The 26,935-nt window shown below is 33.9% G+C and overlaps 1 protein-coding gene across 2 annotated transcripts in view; it reads left to right on the forward strand.

Annotated features, from left to right (window-relative positions):
• UBE3C (ubiquitin protein ligase E3C) overlaps nucleotides 1-26,935 on the forward strand; it is a 173,811-nt gene that overhangs the window by 72,242 nt on the left and 74,634 nt on the right. Inside the window, exons 12-16 of one of the 2 annotated variants that reach the window (XM_069084551.1) lie at nucleotides 566-723; nucleotides 877-1,103; nucleotides 11,859-11,963; nucleotides 14,334-14,421; nucleotides 26,514-26,611. In XM_069084551.1, the coding sequence (XP_068940652.1) occupies nucleotides 566-723; nucleotides 877-1,103; nucleotides 11,859-11,963; nucleotides 14,334-14,421; nucleotides 26,514-26,611 (676 nt within the window). The remainder of the gene's footprint in view (nucleotides 1-565; nucleotides 724-876; nucleotides 1,104-11,858; nucleotides 11,964-14,333; nucleotides 14,422-26,513; nucleotides 26,612-26,935) is intronic. The other variant, XM_069084554.1, reaches the window with a different exon arrangement.

Genomic DNA, 26,935 nt, shown 5'->3' on the forward strand with positions numbered 1-26,935 from the left:
AATGTTAACAAAGGTTTGTGAAACACCCATTGTTTTGCACAGTACTTATATTTGGTTCCTGAGAAAATCACTAACAACTAACATCTGTTCTCATAGGAACTCATAATCTAAAAGAAAAGGTAAATATTTCTTGTGGTGGGGTTTTATAGCTATTTGTCAGACACTCGAAAAATATATTGGTGGAGCAGTGATGACTTTTAAAGGAAATCTTCTGCAGACATTGGGGTTCCAAACCTCACTGCCTTTTGGTATTATTTTTTAGACTTTTGCCTCATTGAATTTTGTATCTGTGAAGAGGCAAAGTTACTAAGTGTTTTGTAGAACTGTGCACCTTTCATTTGGAAGGGACTTTAAAGACTGTATAAGAATCACCTCTACAACATCTCAGTCTTCTGCCTCTTCCTGGACATTTCTAATAGTTTGGTATTCTATGTCAGGAAATAATCTCTTCCATTTTCAGGCTGCCCTAATTGGTTCTGAGATACTAACCATTATTAATTTATACACAGACTATAACTAATCTTATATGAATTGTAAGTTTTCTTTTTTGTTCCCTCAATTCAAGGTCCATGGTACCATTGCTTCAGGTCATATCAAGAGGCTCTCCCATGTCTTTAGAAGATTCCAGTCGAATTATCCCACTCTTTTACCTTTTTAGCTCCTTGTTTAGCCATTCATTAATTTCCATACATGATAATGAATTCTTCGGTGATCCCATAGAAGGTAAGCATTTTGAAAATTGACTTTCTCTGAATACACAGCTTAATCATTTTAGCAGATAGCATGAGAATAATAGAAGTGTATCAGACATTTAATTGCATGTGAAAAATAACATTAATTTTACAAGAAAATATAGCAATTTTGTTGTTGTTGTAGGTCAGAGACAATCATCAATGATGCCTTTTACATTACAAGAGCTTATAGTATTATCACGATGCCTTCGAGATGCCTGCTTAGGAATCATCAAATTGGCTTATCCTGAAACCAAACCAGAAGTTCGTGAAGAATATATTGTTGCATTTAAAAGTGTGGGAGTTACAACTAATACTGAAATGCAGCAATGTATACAAATGGAACAGAAACGGTGGATTCAGTTATTCAAGGTATAGTGAGTGTGTTTTTCCTTTTAGACTAGTGTAATTCAAAGGAAATATAACTTTGTTTCAGCTTGTTTCCATTTAATTTTTTTTAAAAAGTGTTTTAGGGTGCCTTTTGGAATTCAGCAAATTTCCCAGTTATCAGTTCATGTTACCCTCTTGCCATGTTTTTATTAGACAGTCTTTTACAGATCTTCTTTTTCTGATTGTCACATTTTAATTGATTTGCTACAGTAAAAATAAGAGTATTAAACTTAATGTGGGCTTCATGTAAATTATTTCAAAATATCCAGCATGTTCTTATTCTTTAACTAGGGTAGGCATGAAGCTGTAAGTTACTGTGGCTGGAATATTGGCAAGAAACCACCATCACTAAGAATTTAACTATTGGAGGGGAAAAAAGAAGAGAAAAAGGGTGCTTGACTTGCCATGAAATTTCTGCTGCAAACATATCTAGTCAGCTAAAATTGCTCATTAACAGACTGAGAGCAGAAGAAATGCATTTTCCAAATTGAATGCTAGATTTACAGTCCGTTTAATACTAGCGACCTCTCGCACACTAATGTTCAGTTCGAGTCATCAGCTGTCCCTTCAGGTCTTTTATCACTGCTTTTGTCAAGCTATCTATTTAATTGAAAGAAGTTAATTGAATGAAAATGATCAACTAAGCTTGTATTAATATTGCTAATGGAACTTTCTTCTTGGCCATGTTTGGAGAAAGATGTCATGCTAGACTTTAGGAAAGGCCCATTAATGCTTGCACTTAACCTGATGGGCTAATTAAGTAATGCTTATTCATTCTACAAGTCTACTATAGTCTCTATCCAACCCATTCTGCCTGATTTTACAACACATTTCACTTATGAGCATCAGCATTAGTAGCAGTGAGGATAGCTGACAATGTTTTGATTGTAGTGACTATAGTACTAATCCATCACTGAATTTATAATTTGTACAGATTGCTGTAATATATATTTGCACAATTTAATTAAATTACTTGTATTTTATATTTCTAAATAAACTTCAAATTTAAACATATTCCTTGTGTTTCTTTAAAAGATAAGTACCTCATTAGAACTTAGTTTCTAAATTGGAATGATCCATTTTATCTGTTTAGTACTTTTAATTATTTATCTTTGTGAGTTTTATTATGTAAGTCGTCTTTTCTAGTTGTAGTTATTACAGGAACATGTGTTCTTTCCTTTGTTTAATTAGACCCCAAGATCTTGTTAACTGCTACCAGATTTCACATACAATTATCAGAAAGCATTGTTTTATGATAGTTTCTCATGTGACTTTTCTTTAGTATTTAGAAATCTTTGTTCAGTTATGCCGCTTGTTTTTATATATATATATATATATGTATATATATATACATATATATACACACATACATACATGCGTACATATACATATATATTTATTTATTTTGAGAATTTTTTTCCTTAAGCTAAAAAAAAATGCAAAATGGCAGCTTTAGAATTCTTTGTTAAGCTCCAGAATGTTTATTACCAATTAATTCATGTAGTTCTTAACTATTGAAGTGAAAGTACATCTTCCTTTTTACCAGAGATTTGGACTTTTAAAATTGTTGTTTCAAGTAGCCATGGAGAGTGGAAAAGAAATTATTCTAAAGACAAGGAAATTTAAATTGCTGTTAATTGAATGAAAAATACATACCATAAAAAAATGAAGACAACGGCAATCTCCTTTCCCTCTGTCCCTTCCTCTGCTGTGTATATTTAATATATTCCTGGGAGGGGAAAAAAATAACAGTTTAAAACAAAATAAATGTACTCTATAACCAGGAGAAGAGTTAGCTAGAGTTAGCACAAATGTCACCTTCTGTGGGAAGCTTTTCTTTGTTTCCCCAACTCCTAGAGCTCCCCTCACCCCAAGTAACTTGTATTTGTGTGTTTTGTATGTACATGTATACATGCTTGTACACACATACATATGTATACATATGAATACTTAATTGCATGTTGTCTCAGACTAGAATGTTCCTTCCTTGCTGACAGACTTTCTTTTTTGTCTTTGTCTTTGCATCCACAGTGCCTGGCTTAAAGTAGGTACTTAATAAATGCTTGTTGATTGATTAAAGCAAAATTTTATTTTCATTGGGCAGGATTCTATGTCTTATAGGAAATTTAGCTAATCAATACATATTTTATAAATGTCTTTACCATATTTGAAATAAAAATGCTTATTTTTATAAAAAGGCAAATTAAAGAAAAATTTTGACCTAATAATTTCTAGTTTGAATTGATTTTTCTCAAATTTCAAAGTGGGAATATCTGACTTTTAAGCACCAACTATTTTCATTTTCTAGCTTTATGATAGACTTTCTGAAATAATTTGTGTGAGAGGTTCTTCTGGTTGTTAGCACAACATTGAGTTTTAAGTGGATACAGTCATCTTTCTTTGTCAAGATAAGAATTGAGGTCAATTTTCTGAACCTTCCATTGACACGACTAAAACAGTTTACACATTTATCACATTTATAAACTCTTCCTGAAGTTTAATTTACAGCCATAATTGCTTTTGCTTTATGATGAGAAAGAAAATCCTATTTTTGATGTGCCCTTTTGTAGGTCCAAATGAGTATATTGCACTTAATGTTAACTTCTGAGAAATCAGTCACAGAAGCTAAAATCTTGTATTAATTACTTCTACAGTAGGATTCTGTATTCATTGTTGAAAATTGTGGGGGGTTGAGAAATTAGTAGGTATTAGAAATGAATCTCGAGCCTTTGGTAAGGTGAAAAAAAGCAGTAACCATTTTCTAATCAAATGGTTGCTCAAAAAGAAACGTTAGTTTTCCCTTTAAATCAGGTTTCTGACTGTATAGATTTATTATTTGATATCTTAGACTCTTTATTTGTGTGTATGTTGTATCTCTCCTGTAGAATGTAAGATCCGTTGGGGCAAGAAGTGATTAATTTTTGTTCTTATATCCCTAGCACCTAGCAAAGAATAGGGTGGGGATTGGACCTGTGATCTCTTTGGGAGAAGGAAATCCCAGATGAGGAAACTAACAATTGTAAATCAGTACCTTAGAGAGTTTCCTAGAACACAGAGAGTTTAAGTGAGAGATATGAGAGGGTCACACAGTGTTAGTGTGTGTCAGAGGTCAACTTCTGACTTGGAGGAAGTTCTGTCCACCATCCTGTACTGTCTCTCTAGCAAGTAATAAGCACTTAATAAAAGATTGAGTTGAATCAAAGGTTTCTCTGTGATTCAGATAAGAAAATTAAGGTGCAAGCAGCATTTTCTCCTCTAAAATATCCACTATGAAAAATATGACTTTAAATTATGCAAATCACCTGGACTGAAGCCTGAAATAATTTCAGTGACGATGTTCCAGCTGCTGTCTTATATAAGTGAGGAGACTGAGGTCCAGAGAAGTTAGTGACTTTCCTAAGATAGTAATGATGAACAGGTACTCAAATTTAAAATAAAATCAGGCAAAAGCAAGCAATTATTAATCAGAGTTAAGAACAATTCCTCAGCTCTGTTAAGAGCTTAACTCTTCTAGATCTGGCTTGCTAACTTCAGAACAAAGTTAATATAGTTTTGAACATATTAGCTGAATACTTGTTTTACATGTGACAATATTTTTTTTGTTTTGAAAATTGGCTTTTTTCCCTCTTTTTTCCTTAAGTCCTCCTAGTCTCACTGACATTCTATATTCCCTCAGATTCTTTTCTGTTCAAAACAAGTTTTTGCTCCCTTTTTTACAGCACCTACATTTTCCAATATCTTCCTCCCCCTTTCCTTCCCAGAGTGATTCCTTATATCAAATAATGGAAGGGGAAAAAAACACCAGTTGTATATAGCTAAAAGTAGATCAAACAGGTATGGTAATATTTCCCTGTTTGAAAAATATGTTTTTATAGATATCCCTTGTTTTTACATTGCCTAAATTTCCTCTGGTATCATTCCCCTACAGAGAAATCAAATGTAACAAGACTTTTTATTTTAAAAAAGGAAGAAAAATAAGGAAGCAAGCATTTATTAAGTCACCCTACTATGTGCCAGGCACAGTGCTAAACTTCACAAATACTATCTCATTTGATCCTTTCAGCCCTTAACCACATTTTACATTTGGGAAAAGTGAAAGAAACAAACTTCTGCCGGGTCACATAGCTGCAAAATGTCAAGGGCAGACTTTGAATTTAAGTCTCTCTGACACCAGGACAGTATTTTTCACCTATCTGAAAAGAAAAAATTCAGCAAATACACACAGTAATTGGAGGGGGGGGAGGGGGAACAACACTTGACATTATATGTGTTCCATATCCATGGATCTGCAAGAGAATGGGGATGGGGAGAGGTGTCCTTTCTTCTTTCTTTCTTTCTTTCTTTCTTTCTTTCTTTCTTTCTTTCTTTCTTTCTTTCTTTCTTTCTTTCTTTCTTTCTTCCTTCCTTCCTTCCTTCCTTCCTTCCTTCCTTTCTCTCTTTCTCTCTTTCTCTCTTTCTCTCTTTCTCTCTTTCTCTCTCTCTCTCTCTCTTTCTCTCTTTCTCTCTTTCTCTCTCTCTCTCTCTCTTCCTCTCTTCCTCTCTTCCTCTCTTTCTCTCTTTCTCTCTTTCTCTCTTCCTCTCTTCCTCTCTTCCTCTCTTTCTCTCTCTTTCTCTCTTTCCAATTGGGGTTAAGTAACTTGCCCAAGGTTACACAGCCAGCTTTGTGTGTGTGTGTGTGGGGATATTAAGTGTCTGAGGCCGGAACCAATCCCGGGTCCTCCCGACTCTGGGGCCATCGCTCTACTCACTACTCCACCTAGCTTCCCTGAGAGGTGTCTTTTCACGTCTCTTTGGTGCTCAAGTTTGTTCTTTGTTCTTTATAATTTTACAACATTAATTTTCACTTTCTTGTTCTTTCTATATATCTTTGGAGCAATTGTGTATATTTTTTTGGCTTTGCTTACTTCACTTGACAAATTCATATATGTCTTTCTATGGTTCCCATTAGTCATATTTTTTTTCATTTTTTATGACAGTAAAATTCCACTAAATTCATATGTTGTATGGATGCTAGCTATTTATTTGCATAATTCTAAATTGGCACACAGAACAGGTGTACTGATTCACAATAATACCTGTTTTCCTACAATCCCTATTTCCATCTTTGCCAATTAAGCTATATGTTAGGTTGTATTGATTTGCATTATTCTTATTGTTAGTGTTATGGAACATTTTCTCATTTAGTTAAAAGGTTACAGGTTTGTGGGTTTTTTTTTTTTAAAGAATTATCTGTTTCTGTCCTTTGAGCAGTTAGCTGTTGAAGAAAATCTTTGTCTTATATATTTCTTGTTGCTGTTTTTTTATCGTGAATGCTGACTGACTCTTATCAGAGATATTTGATCCATAATTTACCTCATTGACTACTTCCCTTCTCATTCTAAATGCTTTAATTGTATTTGTGTAGACACTTAAATTTTAGAAAATCAGAACTATTGATTTTGTATTTCATAATTGCCTCCATTCATAATGTATTAAAAATCCATTTTCTACTTTTCCCAAGTGTATGATATGCACTTTAAATTATTTTTTGTCTGTTGTTTAATATTCATATCACATTTACATTTTGAATTTATTTTGGAATGTGTTATCGAGGTCTAGGTCAGATTTCTGCCAACTGCTTTCCAATTTTCCTGGCCATTCTTATCAAATAGGGAGTTTTGTCTAGGTAATTTATATTTTGGGGTTTACTAATCATTGAACTGTCAAATTCCATTATTTTTTATTGTCCCTTGTCTTGTCAGTTCTACTAATCTACCTTTCTGTTTTTTAACCTTTATCGAATCTTATTTTGATTGCTGACGTTTAATAGAGTTTGAGGTCTGGAAATGTTGTTGCTCAGCCTTTCTTTAACTACCCTTCCCTCTCCATTGTTTTCATTATTTGATATACTATTTTGTATCATACATTAAAAAAGACTCATTCTAAAGAGGCAGGTTTTTTTGCTTTGTTTTGTTCTTACCATTTTTTAACATTCTGCTTATTAGACAACCTGTGGTAGCAGCAATAATTTTTTCAGCCTAGTTCAGAATTCTTCCAGCTTTAATTCTCATGGTTTTAAACACAAATATGAGAGATTTGGGTTTTGCTTTTTCATTTGTTTGTTTTTTCAAAAATAATTAATTAGATAACTATAATATGCTAATCAGGCAGGATGTAAGTAATTCACAGCCTTTGTTCTCTCAAAGTTATTAGTCTTAGTTCTAAACTAAAATAAATTATAATTGGTATCTTTATTTGTTTTCCCTTTTATAACTTATTACATTTTACATGCAATATATATATATATAGAACCATTTAAATTTTGAAATCATTTTGCATTTTTCGAGTGCTTTATAATTTTCAAAGACCATAGTCATGGTCACTTGTGCTTGAACTTTAAAAAATATTATCTGAACTATTTAATTTTGCTATTCATTCTAGTTTGGTGTACAACCTCTTCTAAATTTTGGGATTGTGTTTGATAATTTTGTTCTTTTTAATGTATATTTTTTCTTGTAGTTGTAGTTATTCCACACCATATTAAGGTCCTAACAATAAAAGACTAAATGTTTAGTTAAAAGAAAATGTTGTTGTTTTTTTTTACGGAGAATATGGTTTTTACACATGATATTTCTGTGTCTCTCTTTGAAGATTTCTTATAGCTTAGGACCTAGTCCAGAATTTGCTTTGTTCTTTGTTATTAAACTTTTAGTTTTAACAGCTTATTTTTTGTAGCCTCTACTTTCTCTCTTTTTCTGTCCTATTTCCCTAAAAGGGCTGTCAAGAATTTTTCTCCCATATAATTCCTTCCTCCATTCTTTTTGCTTTCCTAGAGAGAATAGTCACTTTTTGAGTCCTAATTTCTGTTGTATAAATGGGTTGTTTTTCATTGTCTTTGAGGGCATGAAAATAAAATAAACAGAAGTTCAGAACTAAAACAGTCTTTTCAGTGAATGTATTGCCAAGGCATTATTCACAGCATTGACAGCAACTATGAATATGCTGACATAGTCCGGAAGTGCAAAATATAACAGACTCTTCATATAGAAGACACAGAAGCAAAACATTTACTCTGACACCAGAAAGCCAAATCCCAACACCAGAAAACCGAGTTCATCATAGCAACAAAGAAGTCTATGCACAATAACACTGCAGAGAGCAACACGATCCCAAAGCCTTCCCACAAAAAAACTCACAAGCCTAGCTGTTTCCTTGCCTGTGTTCTTTCCCCCTCTGCACTAACTACTCTGACTCCCAAATTCCTCTGGGCTCTGCTTCACCTGTTCAGCCAGCTTCTCCCACCACAGACTGTGTGATTACATTAGGCTATTAAGGGTCAGGGAAGATCTTCAAATTCCCTTGGGCCTATTGAGGGTCAGGGAAGATCTTCAAATTCTGATTACCATTACAGCGATGAACAGTTCTTTAAAGTTTAAATGGTCGTTTTTTGGTTTAGCTTCATGTTTATGTGCAACAAAATTGTGATATAACAAAAAATTTGATCTAGAGCAAGAATTGTTCTGCAATTCATAATTTATGTTAAAACTATATGATTTTTACATTATTTACAGTAGAATCATGAAAATAGTTTGTACAATGACTATAACTAATATAAATCAAAATAAGAAAAAAAGAAACCTGATGCTGTGTATTTGTGTTGACATAATGGTTCCAATTGAGAGAATATACCTCCTTATTCTCTTTCTGTAGATGGATGACTATGAATGTGAAATATTTTGTATTATTAGATACTATTGATGAGTTGTTTGGTATTATTGAACCGCTGTTTTTTCTCTTTTTAAAATAGTTATTTACTATAGGTGGCTTACTGGGTAGGGAAGAGAGAAGAGATATATTTAGAAATAAAAATGAAATAAAAACTATTATCAATAGCAAAAATTTTTTTAAAATTCAGCAGTGGTTAGAAATCTTCTAGATGTTCCTTCTTCCTGTTGTGTTTTCTAGAAATATTTCATAAGGAATCTTACCAGGACCTAGATAAATATTATCTGCATATGTGTCTTAATGATATATATGGAATAGGCATGTAACCATATACATATATACTTCAGTATTCCAAAGGAATTGTAATTTCTGATGATGTGGGTACTTCATGCATTACCACAGATTGCAGCCCTTCCACACTTTGGTAAACAGAGTGCGTTTCTATGCCAGAATTCATCACCTCTGGACCAGCTTGGTCAGCCTTGTAGAAGTGAGTTCCCCAAACACACTTGCCATTATGAGGTCCATGCTAAAAATCTTTCCATTTTTCTAACATCTACCAGAGTATGTACTCCAGCAGTCTATCCATTGAGAACCTGTGCACATCCTTGTGCCCTTTCAGACCTCTGATTTTTCAGTAAGGCTTCAGTGGAAAAACTGTGTGTGTGTGTGTGTGTGTGTGTGTGTGTGTGTGTGTGTGTGTGTGAAAGAGAGAGAGATACACACATGCATAGAATGAGAGAATATATGTATGTATAACTGTATATGTGCGTAGTCTTTTTTGTATAGTTCCTATTGACTGCCTCCTCCAGGCTAATTTCTGACATCTTTCCTTCCTCCACATCCCTCACTCAAACACCTGTTCTACTCTAGCTGATGAATTCCTACCTCATCCCAGCTGCCATTGATTAGGAGCCTTCTGTTCTACCATTGATTCCCAAAGATCCAGTGACCAGGCTTTTTTTTTCCCCCCAGATTTTTTTTATTTTTTCCTTTCACTTTGTCCTGAATCTAATCCTCCTTATGTATGTTATTTCCTTAATTACAATGTGTGCTTCTTGTGAGGCAGGCATGTTTAAATTTTTTTGTTTATTCTTTAGTGTTTAGAATCTAGTGCCTAATTTAATAAATAATTTTCCATTCTGTGCATTATTTCTCTACCCATTTTAAAATTAGATTTTCTTTTAAAATATTAATATTATTTGTTTTGAATTAGGAAAAATATGTTTTCTTTAATATAAAAAGTTATTACTGTTTCACTGTTGATAAAAAATAGTTTTTAGAGTGTAGCTATTTAGATTGATATATTCATAAACTTGCCTTTTGGCAAGATTGGTGGCATAAATTTTAAAGATGGCAGGCCTGTGTTATTTGGTTATGGAGAGCAAAACAAAAATTCATATTTAGAAGATATTCACAAAGGACATCTTTATAACCTGACATATGATATATATATATATATACATACATATATATATATATATATATGAATATGATTATATGAATAAAATATTGATTCTGAGGCCAAAATTAGCTTGATGCTTCAGGCTGCATATGAACTTAAAAAAAATTTTATTTTGATTACAGTTTCAACATAATTTGTTTTTCTTTTTAACCAGTGTGGTTGTTTTTTTTTTAATTTTATGCATTTAAAAACATGCTGAGTCATATAGCCTTTAACAGACTGCCAAAGGAAGGCACTATATAAAGTTGAAATCCCCTGATTTTAAAGACACAAAACTATAAAATTTGAAAGTAAATTGTGAGACCACTTTTATTTTCTTTGGCAAGTATCTTCCTTGCTGATGTATATATTTGCAAACATTCAGATAAATGCTATTATTTAGTGAGGGGCATCTAATTTCTAAGCATGCCTGTTTGTTTTTTTCCTAAAGAATTCCAGGGTCTTGTTGTTGTTGTCTTATTTCACCCCTTCTGTACCTGGTTATAGAGGGTTTGTTTCAAACTAAGATTTTCTGTTAGTGATATTTGTCCATGCCAAAGATAAGTTCTTTTTTTTAAGTATTGTTAGATTTTATGCCAGAGAACTTGTAATTTAAAAATAAGAATTTTTTAGTCACTATTACAAGATTTCCTCAAGTCATTCAATATACAACTTTGTTCTTATTGTTAAATTTTTTGTTGGATGCATACCCAGTAGGTGAGGTAGGTGCTGATTAGACTTGGTACCAGTCCTCACACACACACACACACACACACACACACACACACACCAGATATTATATATAGATGTGCATTTAAAATGATAAAACACATAAGAGAATAAGAATGCTTAAATGTTTCAGAAAAGGGAGAAAAGTCTTGATTAACTTTGAATGATTATGAAACCTAGATAAATAGAGGACAACAAAAGCATGAAAATGAGACTTGAGCAAGCTGTTCTGACAAAAGCAAGATGTTTTCTATACATGTCATAGAATTAATATTTATTTTTAGGAGATAATGCTGTCAAATGATTTTGAGTCCATTGGGTTTCTTCAGACTAGATATGTTGAATACACATGGAAATGGAACAAAAGTCATTACTTTTGGGAGTTTAATCAGAAAAATGACAAATGCTATTTTAGTTACATTGATCAGGGGAAAAAATGTATGCTTCTTGTAGCTATGGATCATACAAGTTTTAATGAACTAATATATTACCAAATATTTCCATTTCAGAATTTTGTAAAGAAATCTCATAGTTTTTGTAAATTATCTTGAACAAGTCACTTGCTGCTATTTCTGTTAATTTTGGCTCCTTTTCTCTGGCAGATAACTGCTTTGTATGTAAGATTTATTGCTATGATTTACGAAAGGAAGCACTTTTAGGTAAACTGGTTCTAGTGGTGATTTATAGCCATTTCTTAAATTACTTAATGATGTATACTTTTAAGTTATCTAGATGAAAGAATTTTGTAGTGTCCTGTTGAATTGTTGTCTTTTGATTTCTAGTTAGTGGTATTGCTTGCCTTTGCATGGTACTTCTAGCAAAACTTGTTTATATTAAATAGATTTATTCTGCCTACCTAGGTCATCACCAATCTGGTAAAAATGTTGAAGTCCAGAGACACAAGACGAAATTTTTGTCCACCAAATCACTGGCTGTCAGAACAAGAGAATATTAAGGCAGATAAGGTATTTGTGAAATGTTTTTATAGTCTTTTGCATAAAACCCACCCTGTTCAGATTCCTTTTTAAAATGACCTTTTTGTTAAAATTCCATTAATTGTTGAGAATTGAGATTTTCTTTTTATTATATAGACTTTTTATGTTGATTGCTGAAATTTTATAAGGTTAAATAGTAGAAAGCAAAAATATATTGTGCAAGTTAACATAATTGCCTTTTTGTTATTAGATTTGTTCTATAATGAAGTGTTAAGTTTGAATTACAGTGTTTAATATAAAATTACATTGGAGCGTAACGATTATTTTTTTGGATAGAAATGATTTTTCCATGAGCGAGAAGACCGGACTATCTGCTTAAAGAAGATAGGACTTGTCCTTATTCTTATTTCTAGAGTTTGTTTAGAGTCATATTTTGTAGATATTTGAGATGGTTATGGGGGGAGCCCATGGAGTTTTCCTGCTTCTAAGCCGTCCTTGGCTCCACCCTCCTTTTCTTATTTCTAACAGTAGGACTCTCAAGGTTCTTAAGGAGTCCTTTACTAATGAGTGTTTAAATAGAAGTATGTGTTTAAAACTATTTAAAATATGACATTCTGACTCTTAATTCTATTATAGGCAGTGCACATAGTAGCTTCTTGATAAATGTTTGTTTTTGATGGTGGTGATGAAATATATACATAGATGAGTGCGCATACTCACACAAATTTCTTCTGCTTCACTTTAAGAATGCCCACTGTACCATGGAATCAGTCAGTCAGCAAATACTTATTGAGCTTGTACTATGTACCTAGCACTGTGCTGGGTGCTGGGAGGAACACAAAAGAAGTAGAGGACATGTTCCCTGCCATCAAGGAAGTTACAGTCTTATTGGGGAGAAAAGATGTAAATATTAGAAACAACTAGAGCACAAGATGGTATAAGGGATTCAGTATAAGGTAGGGTTACCTTGTAATCTGTTCATGGCAGCTTAATACTAGAAGTACCAGAAGGACCTCATTAGTAGACTACATCACTTATAGCATAATTCTGCAGTACCAGACCTTTCTAACAGGGTGGGTGTTAGGCTGTAGCACAAAATTTGACAACCATTGGCACATATGCAGAGATGGCATCCTGGGAAATTTTGAGTGGTACAACCAGGGCTAGGACTAGAGTGAAAACTAACTGTTGGAGCAGGTGCAATTAACTTTGATGCTGTACCATACTGCCTGTATGCTCCTGCATAGTACTCCTTTTTCCCTGAGACATCTCTCCGGTTTGTTATCTTATGCCAATTCCTGTTAAGGTATTGACTGAAAACAGGACTTCTCATTGGGTAGTTGAATAAAATTGGTACATCTATGTTATGTAGCCTCATGCTGGAAGGAATCTTTGTTGCCTCTTCTGATTTAATGAAGACTTGATGGCACTGTGGGTGACCGTTTTAGTCACATTTGGTAGATAATATGTTGTAGATACTTCCCTGTGGAAAAGATGTCTGTGGAAAATCAAAATATCCCCTTAGAAAATTATAATATTAATTTATTATGAGATATATTAATTTATTAATAGGAAATAGTCATAAACAAATATTCTGCCTAATTATTGTTTGCCAAACAAGAGGTTCTCTCTTGATGAATCTGTATTACTTATTAGAGTACAAGTAAATAAGATATTTGAATATTTGAATTTGACAAATATATTTGGATTTTTGAGATTTTATATATTTCTCCAGGAAGCTATCTTCAAGAAATACAAGTACATTAAGACATCTGATCAAAGCAGGATTTATTCACATAAAAATAAATAACTTTTAGTATTGGTGTGTAAATGTAAAGATTATTCATCAGACGACTAAAATGTATATTTATGAAAAGAGTTTTACCTTTCAAGATTTTGCTGTGGACTTGAACTTTCCATCATCAACAAAAAATTTGTGCATGATTTAATTAATGAGGAATTTGACAAAATTTACATTGTTTCTTTGGTAACCATATGATTAGCTATCATACTGCCTGAAGGCCTATTGGCCCTCAGCTTAGTTAACTAGTGATCACTGCACCTGTAAGTTTCATTTTTTCAATTTATTTTGGAAAATAATTTTATAATTATTATATGTACCCCAAAATGAAATCTTAGTTTTAAAATAGAATAGTTAGAATTTTTGTATTAGAAAAAAACTGTCATGTTAAATATAGGAAAAAAATAACCCAGAATGAGAAATAGAATTTAAAAAAGGACCTGGAAGAATTTTAAGGAAAATATTTGTGATGCAAGGATGGGATAGTATTTGTCGTAATTTATCAATACTATACCTTGTTTCAGCTTAGAAACTGTAAATTTGAAGTTTCAGATTTAATACAAGAAATACTTCATTAACAAGGTTTGGTTATTACACAGGTTACACAGCTCTATGTGCCATCAGCTAGACATGTATGGAGAGTCCGAAGAATGGGAAGAATAGGTCCATTGCAGTCTACTCTGGATGGTGAGTTCAAATGTGGTTTCATTTCCTTCTTACCTTGCTTTTGTTAACTGCCATATATATTATTGTCATGTTGAAAGTGCATATCTCAGAGCACTGATAGGTACTTGGAGAATGATACATGATTTTTCATGTCTTTTGCATTCTGACTCTTTATGCTATTAATACACAGGTCATTAGGAAATTTGTTGAATCTGTTATCTTGTGATATTGCTGTTTAGTCGTTTTTTTAGTTGTGTCCCACTCTTTGTGACCCCTTTTGGGGGTTTTCTTGGCAAAGATAATGGAATGGTTTGCCATTTTCTTCTCCAGCTCATTTTACAGATGACTGAAGCCAACAGGGTCAAGTGACTTGCCCAGGGTCACACAGCCAATATGCATCTGAAGCCAGATTTGAACTTAGATCTTTGCCTTTAATATATTTCTTCATTTATAGATAATAGGTGAGCGTCACGGAGGGAGTAGAAAGCTAATTTATGTTAGTTAATCCTTCAGTAGACAGCAAAAATGGAGTAATAGATAGAGAGCACTCATTGACACCAAGGAAGACCTGAACTCAAATCCTTCCCCTTATATTTACAAACTGTGTGACTATGGAGAAATTGCTTAACATCTTGCTGATATATCAAACGACCATATCATGTCAGCAGTGGGAGTTTCCATAAAGGCTCGTTCCCTACAGAGGTAAAAATCATAGGTCTGCTCCAAAAAAAAGAGAAAATAAAATTTTTTTTAAACCTTATATGATTAAAATTTTGTAGATAAGTAACCTTTAGATTAATTATCTTTCAAATATTTTAATTTTTGGACTTATATTTCTCTCATTTCCTCAGTGTTCAGGTAACAATATGTTTTGCTTGCTGTTTCACACAGACACTTCTGAGCAATATGTGGGGTTTTTTTATTAAGTCATATTAGGCTCTACATGACCCCATTTGGGGTTTCCTTGGCAAAGAAACTGGAGTGGTTTTTTATTTCCTTCTCCAGCTGATTTTATAGATGAAGAACTGAGGCAAACAGGGTTAAGTGACTTGCTCAGGGTTACACAGCTTAGTAACTGTGTGAGACCAGATTTGGACGTGGAAACATGAGTCTTCCTGATTGCAGGCCTGGTATGCTGTCCACTGCCCAATTAGCTGCCCCAGTGTATGGTTAGGGTTTGCTTATTTTCCAGTGTTGTGGTAGCACTGATCAGTGTAGAACTTTTGCTTATGTGGTATTTGAGCTCAGAGTTTTTTCATAACCTAAGATGAAATTTCCTTTTAGTAATTAGAGCATGCAACAAAAAAAAGAATTAATTTGTTTTGTTTCCATTATGTCCTTTCATTTCAGTTGATTGTCTTCTTATGGATGACTAATACAGTAATGGTAAATAATATTTAGGCCTCATTGTTTTTATAAAAGCAATTTAAAGGAGACCAAAGGACAAAGTTTCTCTTAATTTACTTACTAACAATATTCTCCAGACTAGCTCATAACTTAAAGAAAAAGCAGACAGTAGTCTGGACTTGAATCCAAATTGTGATATTTAGAGAGCTGACTCACTTCAGTAGTAGCCATTAGGTAAACTGTTACTAATATGTTAATGGAAAATATAAATAATTGGATCTAAGTGTAAGTGATATATAGTGATTCTAAAACATAAGTATATGCCCTTCTAATGATAAACTTCAAATTTCTTTCTTTAAAAATTACATTTGACAAATATTCTATACCTGTGGTAGAAAAAAGCATTGATATTTCAAGGTGTTTTTTTTTTTCTTTAATGTTAAAAAAAAAAACACCCATGGTTTTGTCATCCCTATGCAGGTGTCTCCCATATCTTTATGTTCACCTATATCTCTTTCCTGAGTCCCAGTCCAGCATCACCAGTTGCTTCTTAGGTAATCTTCACCCCAATATTCTACAGTAATCTCAAAATCATTTTGTTTAAACAACTCACGGTTTTATTCCACTCTCACAATCATTACCTTAGATTTAGGCCTTCATTACCTCTCTCCTGGACGATGGCCTAGTAATTGTTTTCTTTGCTTACAGTCTTTCAATCTTCAATCCATCCTCTACATACCGTGTTTCCCTGATAATAAGACCTATCCCGAAAATAAGCCCTCCCCTTATTGTGTAAGATTCCTCTAAAATAAGCCCTCCCCCCAAAATAAGCCCTATTGAGATTGCTACTGTAGTGAAGGTGATCCCCTGCACTACACGCTACATTACGGTACCCTCTGTATGCACCGTTCCCCCCCCAGGTGAAATGCACGCCGTGCTCTGAGCTGCATCCAATCAGACCTGCAGCAGTGAGCGCGTCATCCTATTCTTCCCCAGTAATTTGCTTATTGAATAAAGGTACATTTTTTTGTTCACATTTACCTGTTTATTAAAATTGCTGTCAATGTTCATTAAAATAAGCCCTCCCCTGAAAATAAGCCCTCTGGTGTTTTTCTGTCCAAAAAATTAATAAGACAGTGTCTTATTATCGGGGAAACACGGTAGCTCCCAAAATGCTCTTCTGATTCAGCCACCTCTATGTTCCAGAAACTACTGGCATTTTCTTGCCTCTTGGATAAAAATACAAATTCCTCAGTTTGGCATTAAAAACCCTTGAGAAACTAGCTTTTTAAAGTACCATACATCCATATTAGTTGCACATTACTATACTTGTGGACTGTATGATTCAACCAAACTATCCATCTTTCTATTCCTCGTGTACAATAATAGCTAATCTTTTTTTTCAATGCCTAGAACATTCTTTCTTTTCACTTCTCCCTGGTAGAATCATTAGCTTTGATCCCCTGTAGGAATTTCCTGTTCTCTTTGCCTAAGTTTATTGCTTCTCTTCTTCAACCTCTAATTATTCTGTACTGTGCATAATTTTGTATGGAAGCATCGTGGTACAGTCTGTAGATCTTCAGTCTTGGGTCCAAGAAGACCTAGGTTCAAGTCTAGCCACTGACACATGGTTACTGTAACGCTGAACAAGCAGTTCAACCTCTCCGTGCTCTAGACAGCTCTTTGACAGAAAATGGATTGCATAGAAGCTATTGACTTGGGTGGATTGAAAAGGTTCTCATTGGGGAGTTCTCCTATGCCAGTGATACTCCAGGTCCAATCCTTATTCCCCTTTTAGGTATATACTTACCTATGTAAATGTTGTTTTCCTGTAATACAATTTAAGGACCTTAAGGGTCAGGACCATCTTGCTTTTGTATTCCCAGTGTGCATGGCATTGCCTGATACATGGTAAACATCCACAGTTTCTTCTTGAATTGAGAGAAAAAATAAATTAAAACAAATTAATGTAAAATATTTGATCTAAGGTACATAGTAATTCAGTAGGTTTTCTTAACTTGAGCTAATGAACAGTGTCAACTGACCAGGTTAGTGTCATATGCGGTTAGAGATGATACTGATGATTACATTAAAATAATCTTTTCTCCTTTAATACCTTTTAAGATATGAGCAGATACATTTGTGACATATAAAATTAGAAGCTCTAGATTATTTTATAATCTGGCAGGTGATGTTTTGTGGGGAAAAAAATTCCATGTTTTAATTTTATATATATATGAAGTTTTTCATATTTGAAAATAAAAAGCAATTAATTCTCTTTTAAATTTCTCTTGACTTATATCAGAATGTGTTCATCATCACTGAATTTGATCGGTACACTATAATTATATTTGAAGAGTAATTAGACCATAAGTCTCCTTTTTATTTTCCTATAATAGCTGTGAAAGAGATTGTATAGCAATTTTGGCTCTGTCTATATATCTTTTTAAAATTTGAAGAGTAGTGATACTTACCTGGGTTTATGATACAAATAAAATAGAGTTATTCTTGCTTTTCAAACAAATTATTTGTCTTGAAATAAAAATTTACCTTCTTATTAGCGCTCCCACTATGCTTAGTATTTTCTTCTCTTACTAGAGAATATATTATAACTTCTAAATTTTAAACTTTATTATTTCTCTTATGGAAACAATGGTCTGAAGTTAGGACTATGGATTCTGCTATCATTAACTGTGTAACCTTTGGCAAGTGAACATCTCTATAAACTTCAGTTTTTTCTTTGTAAACAGGAGTTTTAACTACATGATTTTAAAATTTGCTCATAGTTTTTTAAGTGTAGGATTCTTTGTCTCTTTTTACTAGTTTCTTAACATAAATTCTTTTGTGAATGGTTTCTTCATTTGAACCAGTCTTACTTTAGTCCATATACTGCTGTAGATGTTTAAATGAAGCTATTTTATAAATACAGGAAAGGAAACATAGTTTGGCATTATTGAGTATCCAATCAATCACTTTTTTAAAAAAAAATTTATTTTTAGTTTTCAGCATTCATTTCCACAAGATTTTGACTTACAGTTTTTCTCCCTCCATCTTTCCCCTACCCCCACCCCAAAATAGCAAGCCTACTGAATACCCCTTCCCCCAATCTGTTCTGTCTTATATCCTCCCCACTTTGCCCCCTAACTTTCTAGTAGGGCAAGATGGGTTTCTATACCCTAGTACCTGTATATCTTATTTCCCAGTTGCATGTAAAAAACAAAACAAGCGAATTTTTTAACATTTGTTTTTAAAACTTTGAGTTCCAAATTTTTTTCCCCTTCTTCCCTCCTCACCCACCCCCACTGGGAAGATAATCAATGCAATATAGATTGTAAATGTGTAGTTACCCACATCATTTCCATAGTAGTTATATTGTGAAAGACTAACTATATTTCCCTCTATCCTATCCCGCCTCCCACTTAATCTGTTTTCTCCTTTGACCCTATCCCTTTTCAAAAATGTTTGCTTCTAACTAACTTTTCCCTAATCTGCCCTCCCTTCTATCCTCCCACCCTCTTATCCCCTACCCCCCTATTTTCCTGTAGGGTAAGATACCCTATTGAGTGTGTATGTTATTCCCTCCTTAGTCCAAATTCAATGAGAATCAGCAGTCAGTCATTTTTTGCAGAAATTAAAGTGTTGAATTGAAGAATCCAAGAATGAATGATGACCAACTCTTAGTATGTTCTTTTACTCCACTGGTTTTATTTTAGTCTTGAGTATCTTATTTGTCAGCTCGTAAGAAGCTGTACTAATAATAGCCTGAACTTAATTCTGAAGCTAAAGGATTTCAGCCTCTAGGGATATCATTCTGGCACTTCACAGCTCCACGAAATTAATTTGAAGAGTTTGATCAGCATAATGATGTGGAAACATGCAGTTAACTCTGTATGATTTTTTTAGTCTCACTTGGCTGTATGAAATTAACCCAGTTATTACAAAAGTGTCAACAAAACACATATGGCTACGTGTGCCCTGCTTCACTCAAGTGCCCAAACCTAAAATTTTAAATAACTTTGCATAATTGATGACTAGTTCATATTTCTCTTTTTTATTTCTCTTTAAGGATGAAAACTTTGAAGAAATATAGATAAAATTGACAAGTGAAGTTGAATACTAGTAGTTGATAATGGCCTTTTCTTTTCTGTACATGCATTTTCTATTTAAAAAAAAATATGTTATAACCTAGATTGAATCCAATTAAAAGTATTTGCCAGGGGTGGCTAGGTGGTACAGTGAATAGAGCACTGACCTTGGAGTCAGGAGAACCTGAGTTCATATCTGGCCTCAAGACACTTAACACTTACTAGCTGTATGACTTTGGGCAAGTCACTTAACCCCAATTGCCCCTCCAAAAAAAGGCCAAAAAAAATGTATTTGCCAAATGCAGTAAATTTATAGTTGTATATGCTTGGTAATTCTTCAATGTTTTCAAAGGGTTAAATACTAAAATTTGAAAGATGGTTATTAGCTCAAAAAATCTGTTAGATCTTGACATGCTAAATTGTTTTTTTTTTGTTTTTTTTTTAGCAATAGGGGTTAAGTAACTTGCTCAAGGTTACACGGCCAGTTATTTCTGGGTGTGGTGCTGAGTATCTGATCCCGGATTTGATCCAGGTCATCCCGACACTGGAGCCAGTGCTCTTACTCGCTGAGCCACCTGGCCACCCCTGACATGCTAAATTGTTACATAAAATGATAGTATAATGCATACAAGTTTTAGAAAATTGAAAATTATAGCATTTTGGTTATTCAATTCTGTATATCTCTTATTAATCCTTTATATACTGGCTTCATTTTTTTTTCTTTTTCCTCAACTAGTGAGCCCTTTCTTATGTCAAAGATAGAACAAACAAAAAACAGCTAATTAAAACCAATTAAAATATTAGCCACGTCCAATAGTATTCCATATTCCTAGTTGCCTACCTCTGCAGAGTAGGGTGGGAGGTATATCTTCTCAACTCAGCCAAGATTTTGATTATTAGTATCGCACAGTGTTTAGTTTTGTTGTGTTTGTCCTTTTGATTTATATTGTTGTTAGTAGTATGCTTATTGTTCAGTCATTTTTCAATCGTTACCAATTCTTCATGTCCCTATTTGGGGTTTTCTTGGCAAAGATACTTGATTGGTTTGCCATTTCCTTCTCCAGCTCATTTTACAGATGAGAAAACTATGACCAACATGGTTAAATGACTTGTCCAGGGTCATACAGCTAGTAAGCATCTGAAGTCAGAATTGAACTCAGGAAGATTCATCTTCCTGACCCTAGGCCTGATGCTTTATCCACTGGGCCACCTAACCACCCTAGTGGTGTGCTAGTAAATGTTTAACAACTGGCTGAAAAAAGTGGTGGTGGAAATGTTTGTATTATATACTTTTAAAATTTAATCTGTATTATTACCATTTTCTCCATCAAAATCTCAAGAAAAAGTTCCCTAATTTGCAGTGAATAATTTTGTCAGCAGTACACACCTCTGACTGCTCTAACTCTGACCTACCTGCTGGCACTGCTCATTAGCTTAAACTAAGAAAAGTGCCTGCTGAATGACAAAGGATATATCTTGGCTCAAGCATTTTACACTAATTCATTTTCATTTAGTTCCCCTTTTTTCAAACAAAACAATAAATCAGTCCCTGTTTTATAGCATTTGTGAACTTCCAAGGTGTAAATGCTCACACTGAAAATTTAAAAGTACCTTTGAGCTGACTGAAGTATATTTCTAATTGTTGTCGTTATGTGTACTATTTTCTTGGTTTTGCTTACTTCACCCTTTTATTAGTTGACAGAGGTCTTCCAATATTTCTCTGAATTCTTTGTTTTCATTATTTCTCACAGCATATTGATATTGAATTATATTTACATAATGTAATTTGCCTAATTTTTACTCAAATGATGGAAATCAACTTGTTTCCAATTCATTCTACTATAAAAAAATGTTGCTACAGATACATCAATGTGGGATATATCTTTCTTTGGGGCATAAGCCTAATAGCGTCATCTCTCTACAAAGTCATTTGAACATTTTAGTCACTTTAAAAAAGCTCAAACCTTCCATCTTGCTTTCCAGAATGTTCATATCAATTCATGTTCCACTAATAGTGTTTTAGTGTCCTTGTTATGTGCGTATTGCCACATATTGCATTTCCCCCACTCCCCACCCTTTTACTTTTCCTGGCTTTTCATCTTGGTCATTTTGTTGGATATAAAATGAAACCTTAAATTTTTTTTTTATTCCTTTTTTTCTTATTTTTTACTGACTTTGACATATTCTTTCCTATGATGGTAAATAGTTGACAATTTTTCTTTTGATAACTGTATCCTTTTACTATGTATACAGTGGAGAATGAATTTTTGTCTTCTATAGTTTTATTAATTTTCTGTTTGTCTTGAATATCTGGTTCTTATTTGTTGTTCAGTCATTGCCTGACTCTTCATGACTACATTTGAGGTTTTCTTGGCAAAGATATCGGGTAGTTTATAATTTTCTTCTCCAGTTCATTTTACAGATGAGGGAACTGAGGCAAATAGGGCAAGTTGAGAAACTGAACAGGTTGCCCAGTGTTACACAGTAATTGTCTGAGGCCTGATTTGAACTCAGGAAGATGTGTCTCCTGATGCCAGGCCTGGTACTCTATCCTAGTTGCTCATCAGATACTGATTAGAGATATTTAATGCAAAGATTTTTTTCTTCGGGGGCGGCTAGGTGGCACAGTGAGTAAAAGCGCCAGCCCCAGAGTCAGGAGGACCCGAGTTCAGTTCCAGCCTCAGACGCTTAACCCCCACACAAAAAAAACTAGCCGTGTAACCTTGGGCAAGTTACTTAACCCCAATTGCCCTCTAAAAGGCAAAAAAAAAAAAAGACTTTTTTTTCTTCTCATTTGATACTTTACCTTCTTATCCTATTTCTATTGATTTTGTTCCTGTGAAAACAGACGAATCCTATGGGATCCTTATCTATGTTCTCTCTTAGATCCTCCATAGCAAATTTACCCAACATGTGGGGAAGTATTCTGTGGGTACTGGTGTGTATTGTTTATCTGTAATTTCTTATTCTTGCTGTTTGACTGGATTACCTACTTTTATGATGATACATTTCCTGGGTCATATCTTTTCGGTCACTTTCTTCAGGTATATTTTCACTGGAAATATGCTGCAGCCTACTTATGCCCACCAAACATTTCTTTGTTACAAGATTGTTAGGCAAACTATCAAATTTGATTCTTTGTAGTTGATGGTAGTCTAAGATTGGCAGCCATATGTCAGCACTAGAAAGACTCTTGTACTCTAGTGTATCTGTGATCCCATTGATATGAATGATCCTTCCAGGTATACAGATTGCATTCTGGGTAGCAAGGAGGCATGATGTTTAGAGCACGAGATTCAGGAAGACCTAACTCCAAATCCAGCCTCAGATACTGACTTGCTCTGTGCACAAATCACCTATGCTCTGTTTGCCTCAGTTTCCTCAGCCATGAAAAAAATGGGATAATAATATTACCTACCTCTCAGGCTGTTTTGGGGATCGAGTGAGACAATATTTGTAAAGCACCTAGCCTCGTGCCTGGCATATAGTAGTTGCTACATAAATGGTGGCTGTTATTGCCACTGCCACTAGCACTCTGTCAGCTATGCCCTCCCATAAAATCCCTTCTCAGAGTGAATAGTAATGGAGCACGCACTCTTCTCATCTTATTTTGATTGACCCTCTTGTAATGTGATTGATCCATCATCTCTCCCCTCTCCTCCTAGTAGTTCTCTGAGAACATTCTTTACATGAGTGGTGTCAAACTCCAACAGGAGAGGATGTCTGTAACTGCATATTGACTTAGAAAACTACAAATTAACATCATTTTGGTTGTATTTTTATTTATTTTCTTAAACATTTCCCAATTGCATTTGAATCTGTGTCCACTGCACATGGAATTTTTGCTAGTAATTATACCTGGGCAGTAAGTTTGACACCTCTAGTTTATACCACTTCTGCATGATTCTTTTTTTAATGTATTGAAGCATGTTCAGCACCTGCCATGTGCCTCTACATTGCCCTTTGGTTGTTCTTGAACTTCATTTGTTTTAAGGTTATAGCATTCCCTCACTTAATCGCCAGAAGCATTCTATGTTAAAAAGGTTAATTTTCCTTATTTAAAAAAGTGTGCACATGCACACACACGTGTATGTGTGCACGTACACGTGTAGTAGTCAGCCTTATTTACAAAGGAGAAATACTAGAAGCTTTCCCAATATGTACAGTGGTAATTACATCAAGGTTGTCCCCACTCTCACTGTTATTTAACATAGTTGTAGAAATGCTAGTTATTGCAGTAAGACAAAAAAAAGAAGCCAAGTGCATAAATATTGGCAAAAGAGGGGAAAATATATTCATTAATAGATGATATATTCAGTAATAGATGACATGATCATTTTCATAGAGAATCAGTGATAGAAAGTAATTAGGATAATTAGGTGCTTCATTAAAATAACAGCATAAATATATAATCGTAAAAATTGTCAGCTTTTCTCCACAGAAATAGCAAAAACAAAGAAGAAAATCTCCATGAGTCAGCTTACCAAGGCGTGCTTAAAAACTTTACAAGTACAATAATAAAGGCAGAATTAAATAATTGGAAGAATATTCATTGCACCAGAACAATATAATAATGTATATACTACTAAAATTAATTTATAACTTTAGCATTCCAGCTATCAAACTACTAAGGAAAATTCATTTGGAGGAATAAATGTTATAGAATCTTTAAGGAGGTACTGAAAAAAATAAGAGGAACAAAAGGAGCATAGAAAGGTCTCAGATATATTATAAAGCAGTAATGGTCTCATCTCTACTTCTTAGAAGCCCCATCTTCCTTTAGAGCCCAGTTAAAGTGCTACTTCCCATATGAGAACTTTGATAATTCAGCTACTAGCACCTCTATCCCCAAATTACTTTTTACATTTTGTCTTCTATGTGTACATATCATTTTCCTTTATAGTAAGTGAGCTTCTTTAGGGCATTGAGTTGTTTCATTATTGTATTTGTATCCTCAGCACTTCGTATAATACCTGAGATATAGGTGCTTAATAAACGCTGATTGAGTATACATAAATTCATTTCTTTAAGAAAGGCATTGGGGGGCGGCCAGGTAGCACAGCGAGTAAGAGCACCAGCTCCAGTGTCAGGATTACCTGGGAATCAAATCTGGGCTCAGATACTTTGCACCACACCCATAGATAACTGGCCGTGTAACCTTGAGCAAGTTACTTAACCCCAATTGCTTAAAAAATAAATTAATTAATTAAAAAAAAGAAAGGCATTGGAAGTTAATCCAGCATTTCTGTTGAATGAATTACAATTGCATTGTGCAGGATTATAGCGTTTCACAATATATAAAAACACTAATAGTGCCTTTTGTCTGAGATTATATACAGTTTGCTTTGTATATATCTTGTATGTGTATAGCTGTTTTCATAATGTTGTCCCACTAGAATATGAATTGTATGAAGGCAGAGACAACATATTTGCCCTTTTTGTTTGTATCTTTATCCCTTATAAACAGTTCCTGATAGGTAGGAAGTGCTTAATAAATGTTTGTTGCCTTATTTAATATACAAATACATTTAATACAAGATCATATGAGTTTTGTAAATCTTATGGCCTAATTTCAGCAGTCCTAGAGTATAGAGGAAGAAAGGATTATTATGTATCATGTAATGTATTAGCATACATTGTGGACAGCTTTATGAAGGAGCAAAGAAAACATTGGGAATTGTGCTGGATTTAGGGCTAGTGTCTTTGGTTATTTATTTCCTGTAGGACTTAAGTAGTCAGTGTCCTACAGTGTAAAACATGACTGAATTTTGAGTGTGAGTACTTTATTAAAATACTACTTTTGCCATTTTTTGAATGTGCAACCTTAGGTAAGTCACCCAACATCTGTAGACTTCAGTTTCTTCATCTGTAAAGTGAACAGATTGGATTAGATTAGTGCTTCTTAAACTATGGGTCCTGACCCCGCATGGGGTCGCAGCCCACATTTTAAGAGGCGTTGAAGGGGTTTCGAGTGGGAAAAGTTTAAGAAATCCTGGATTGGATGACTTTTAGTATCCTTTCTAACTCTAGATCTATGATCACCTGTTATTTGAGGTATCTCTTAAAAGATTGGAAAGGGAATCATTTGGGAAGATGGAACAGGAGCTATTATATTATAGATAAGAGAGCATTAGGCGAGCAAAGGCATAGGGTCCGAGCATATCTAAGGTAGAATAGATAAGAAACAAAATTGAGAAAAGAAGATATGATAGTGTGAAAAATGCAAAGGATTAGTAATGCCAGGCTAAGAATTTTAAATGTCAGTTGCATAGGTAAAAGAGAACCATGGTTTTGAAGTAGGGAAATGGCAATAATAATAGTGACTTATGGAAAATGAATCTTGTGACAATGTGTGAAATTAAGAATTGTAGAATTTGGGGGTGGCTAGGTGGCACAGTGAATAGAGCATTGGCCCTGGAGTCAGAAAAACCTGAGTTCAGATCCAGCCTCAGACACTTAATACTTATTAGCTGTGTTACCTTGGGCAAGTCACTTAACCCCAATTGCCCTGCCTTCCCCCTCCAAAGAAACTCCCCCTACCCCCAAAAAGAATTGTAGAGTTTCACAAAGGGAATGATTTTGGGGGGGTTATTGGAAGTACAAAGCTAACAGTAGAGTCATGGTAGTAGAGATAGAAAGTTATGAATGAAATAACCAAACTCTATAATTTTATTTTTATAGTAGGTCTGGAACCAGCACCACTTTCGGTATCTGAGGAAAGGCAGCTTGCTATTCTCACAGAATTGCCCTTTGTAGTTCCATTTGAAGAAAGGGTAAAGGTAGGTAATTTCATTTATTTCACATCTTTAATCATATTTTCCAAATCTTTTATTTTATTGTTTAGTTAGTATTTCCTGTTTTCTCTTAACAATATTTTTATTAAGTTTTATTAAGTTGTCTTCTCCTTAGCTTACCTTTTTTTTTTAATTTTGTAATGTTAAATTATAGAGCATGAAAAGTTTTTAAATTATTATTTTTTTTATCTTAATGGAACCCTGTTAAATATCCATTGTTTATTAACACATATTTACTATGTAGTCATGTCAAGTAAAATTGTGAAAAGACCTTGCCTGTAAACACGTTCCCAATAGTAGTATTACAAA

Source organism: Petaurus breviceps, unplaced genomic scaffold, assembly GCF_028583685.1.
Source record: "Petaurus breviceps papuanus isolate PSGF00001 unplaced genomic scaffold, PetGlider_PUasm1.0 115, whole genome shotgun sequence".
Lineage (NCBI taxonomy): Eukaryota > Metazoa > Chordata > Mammalia > Diprotodontia > Petauridae > Petaurus > Petaurus breviceps.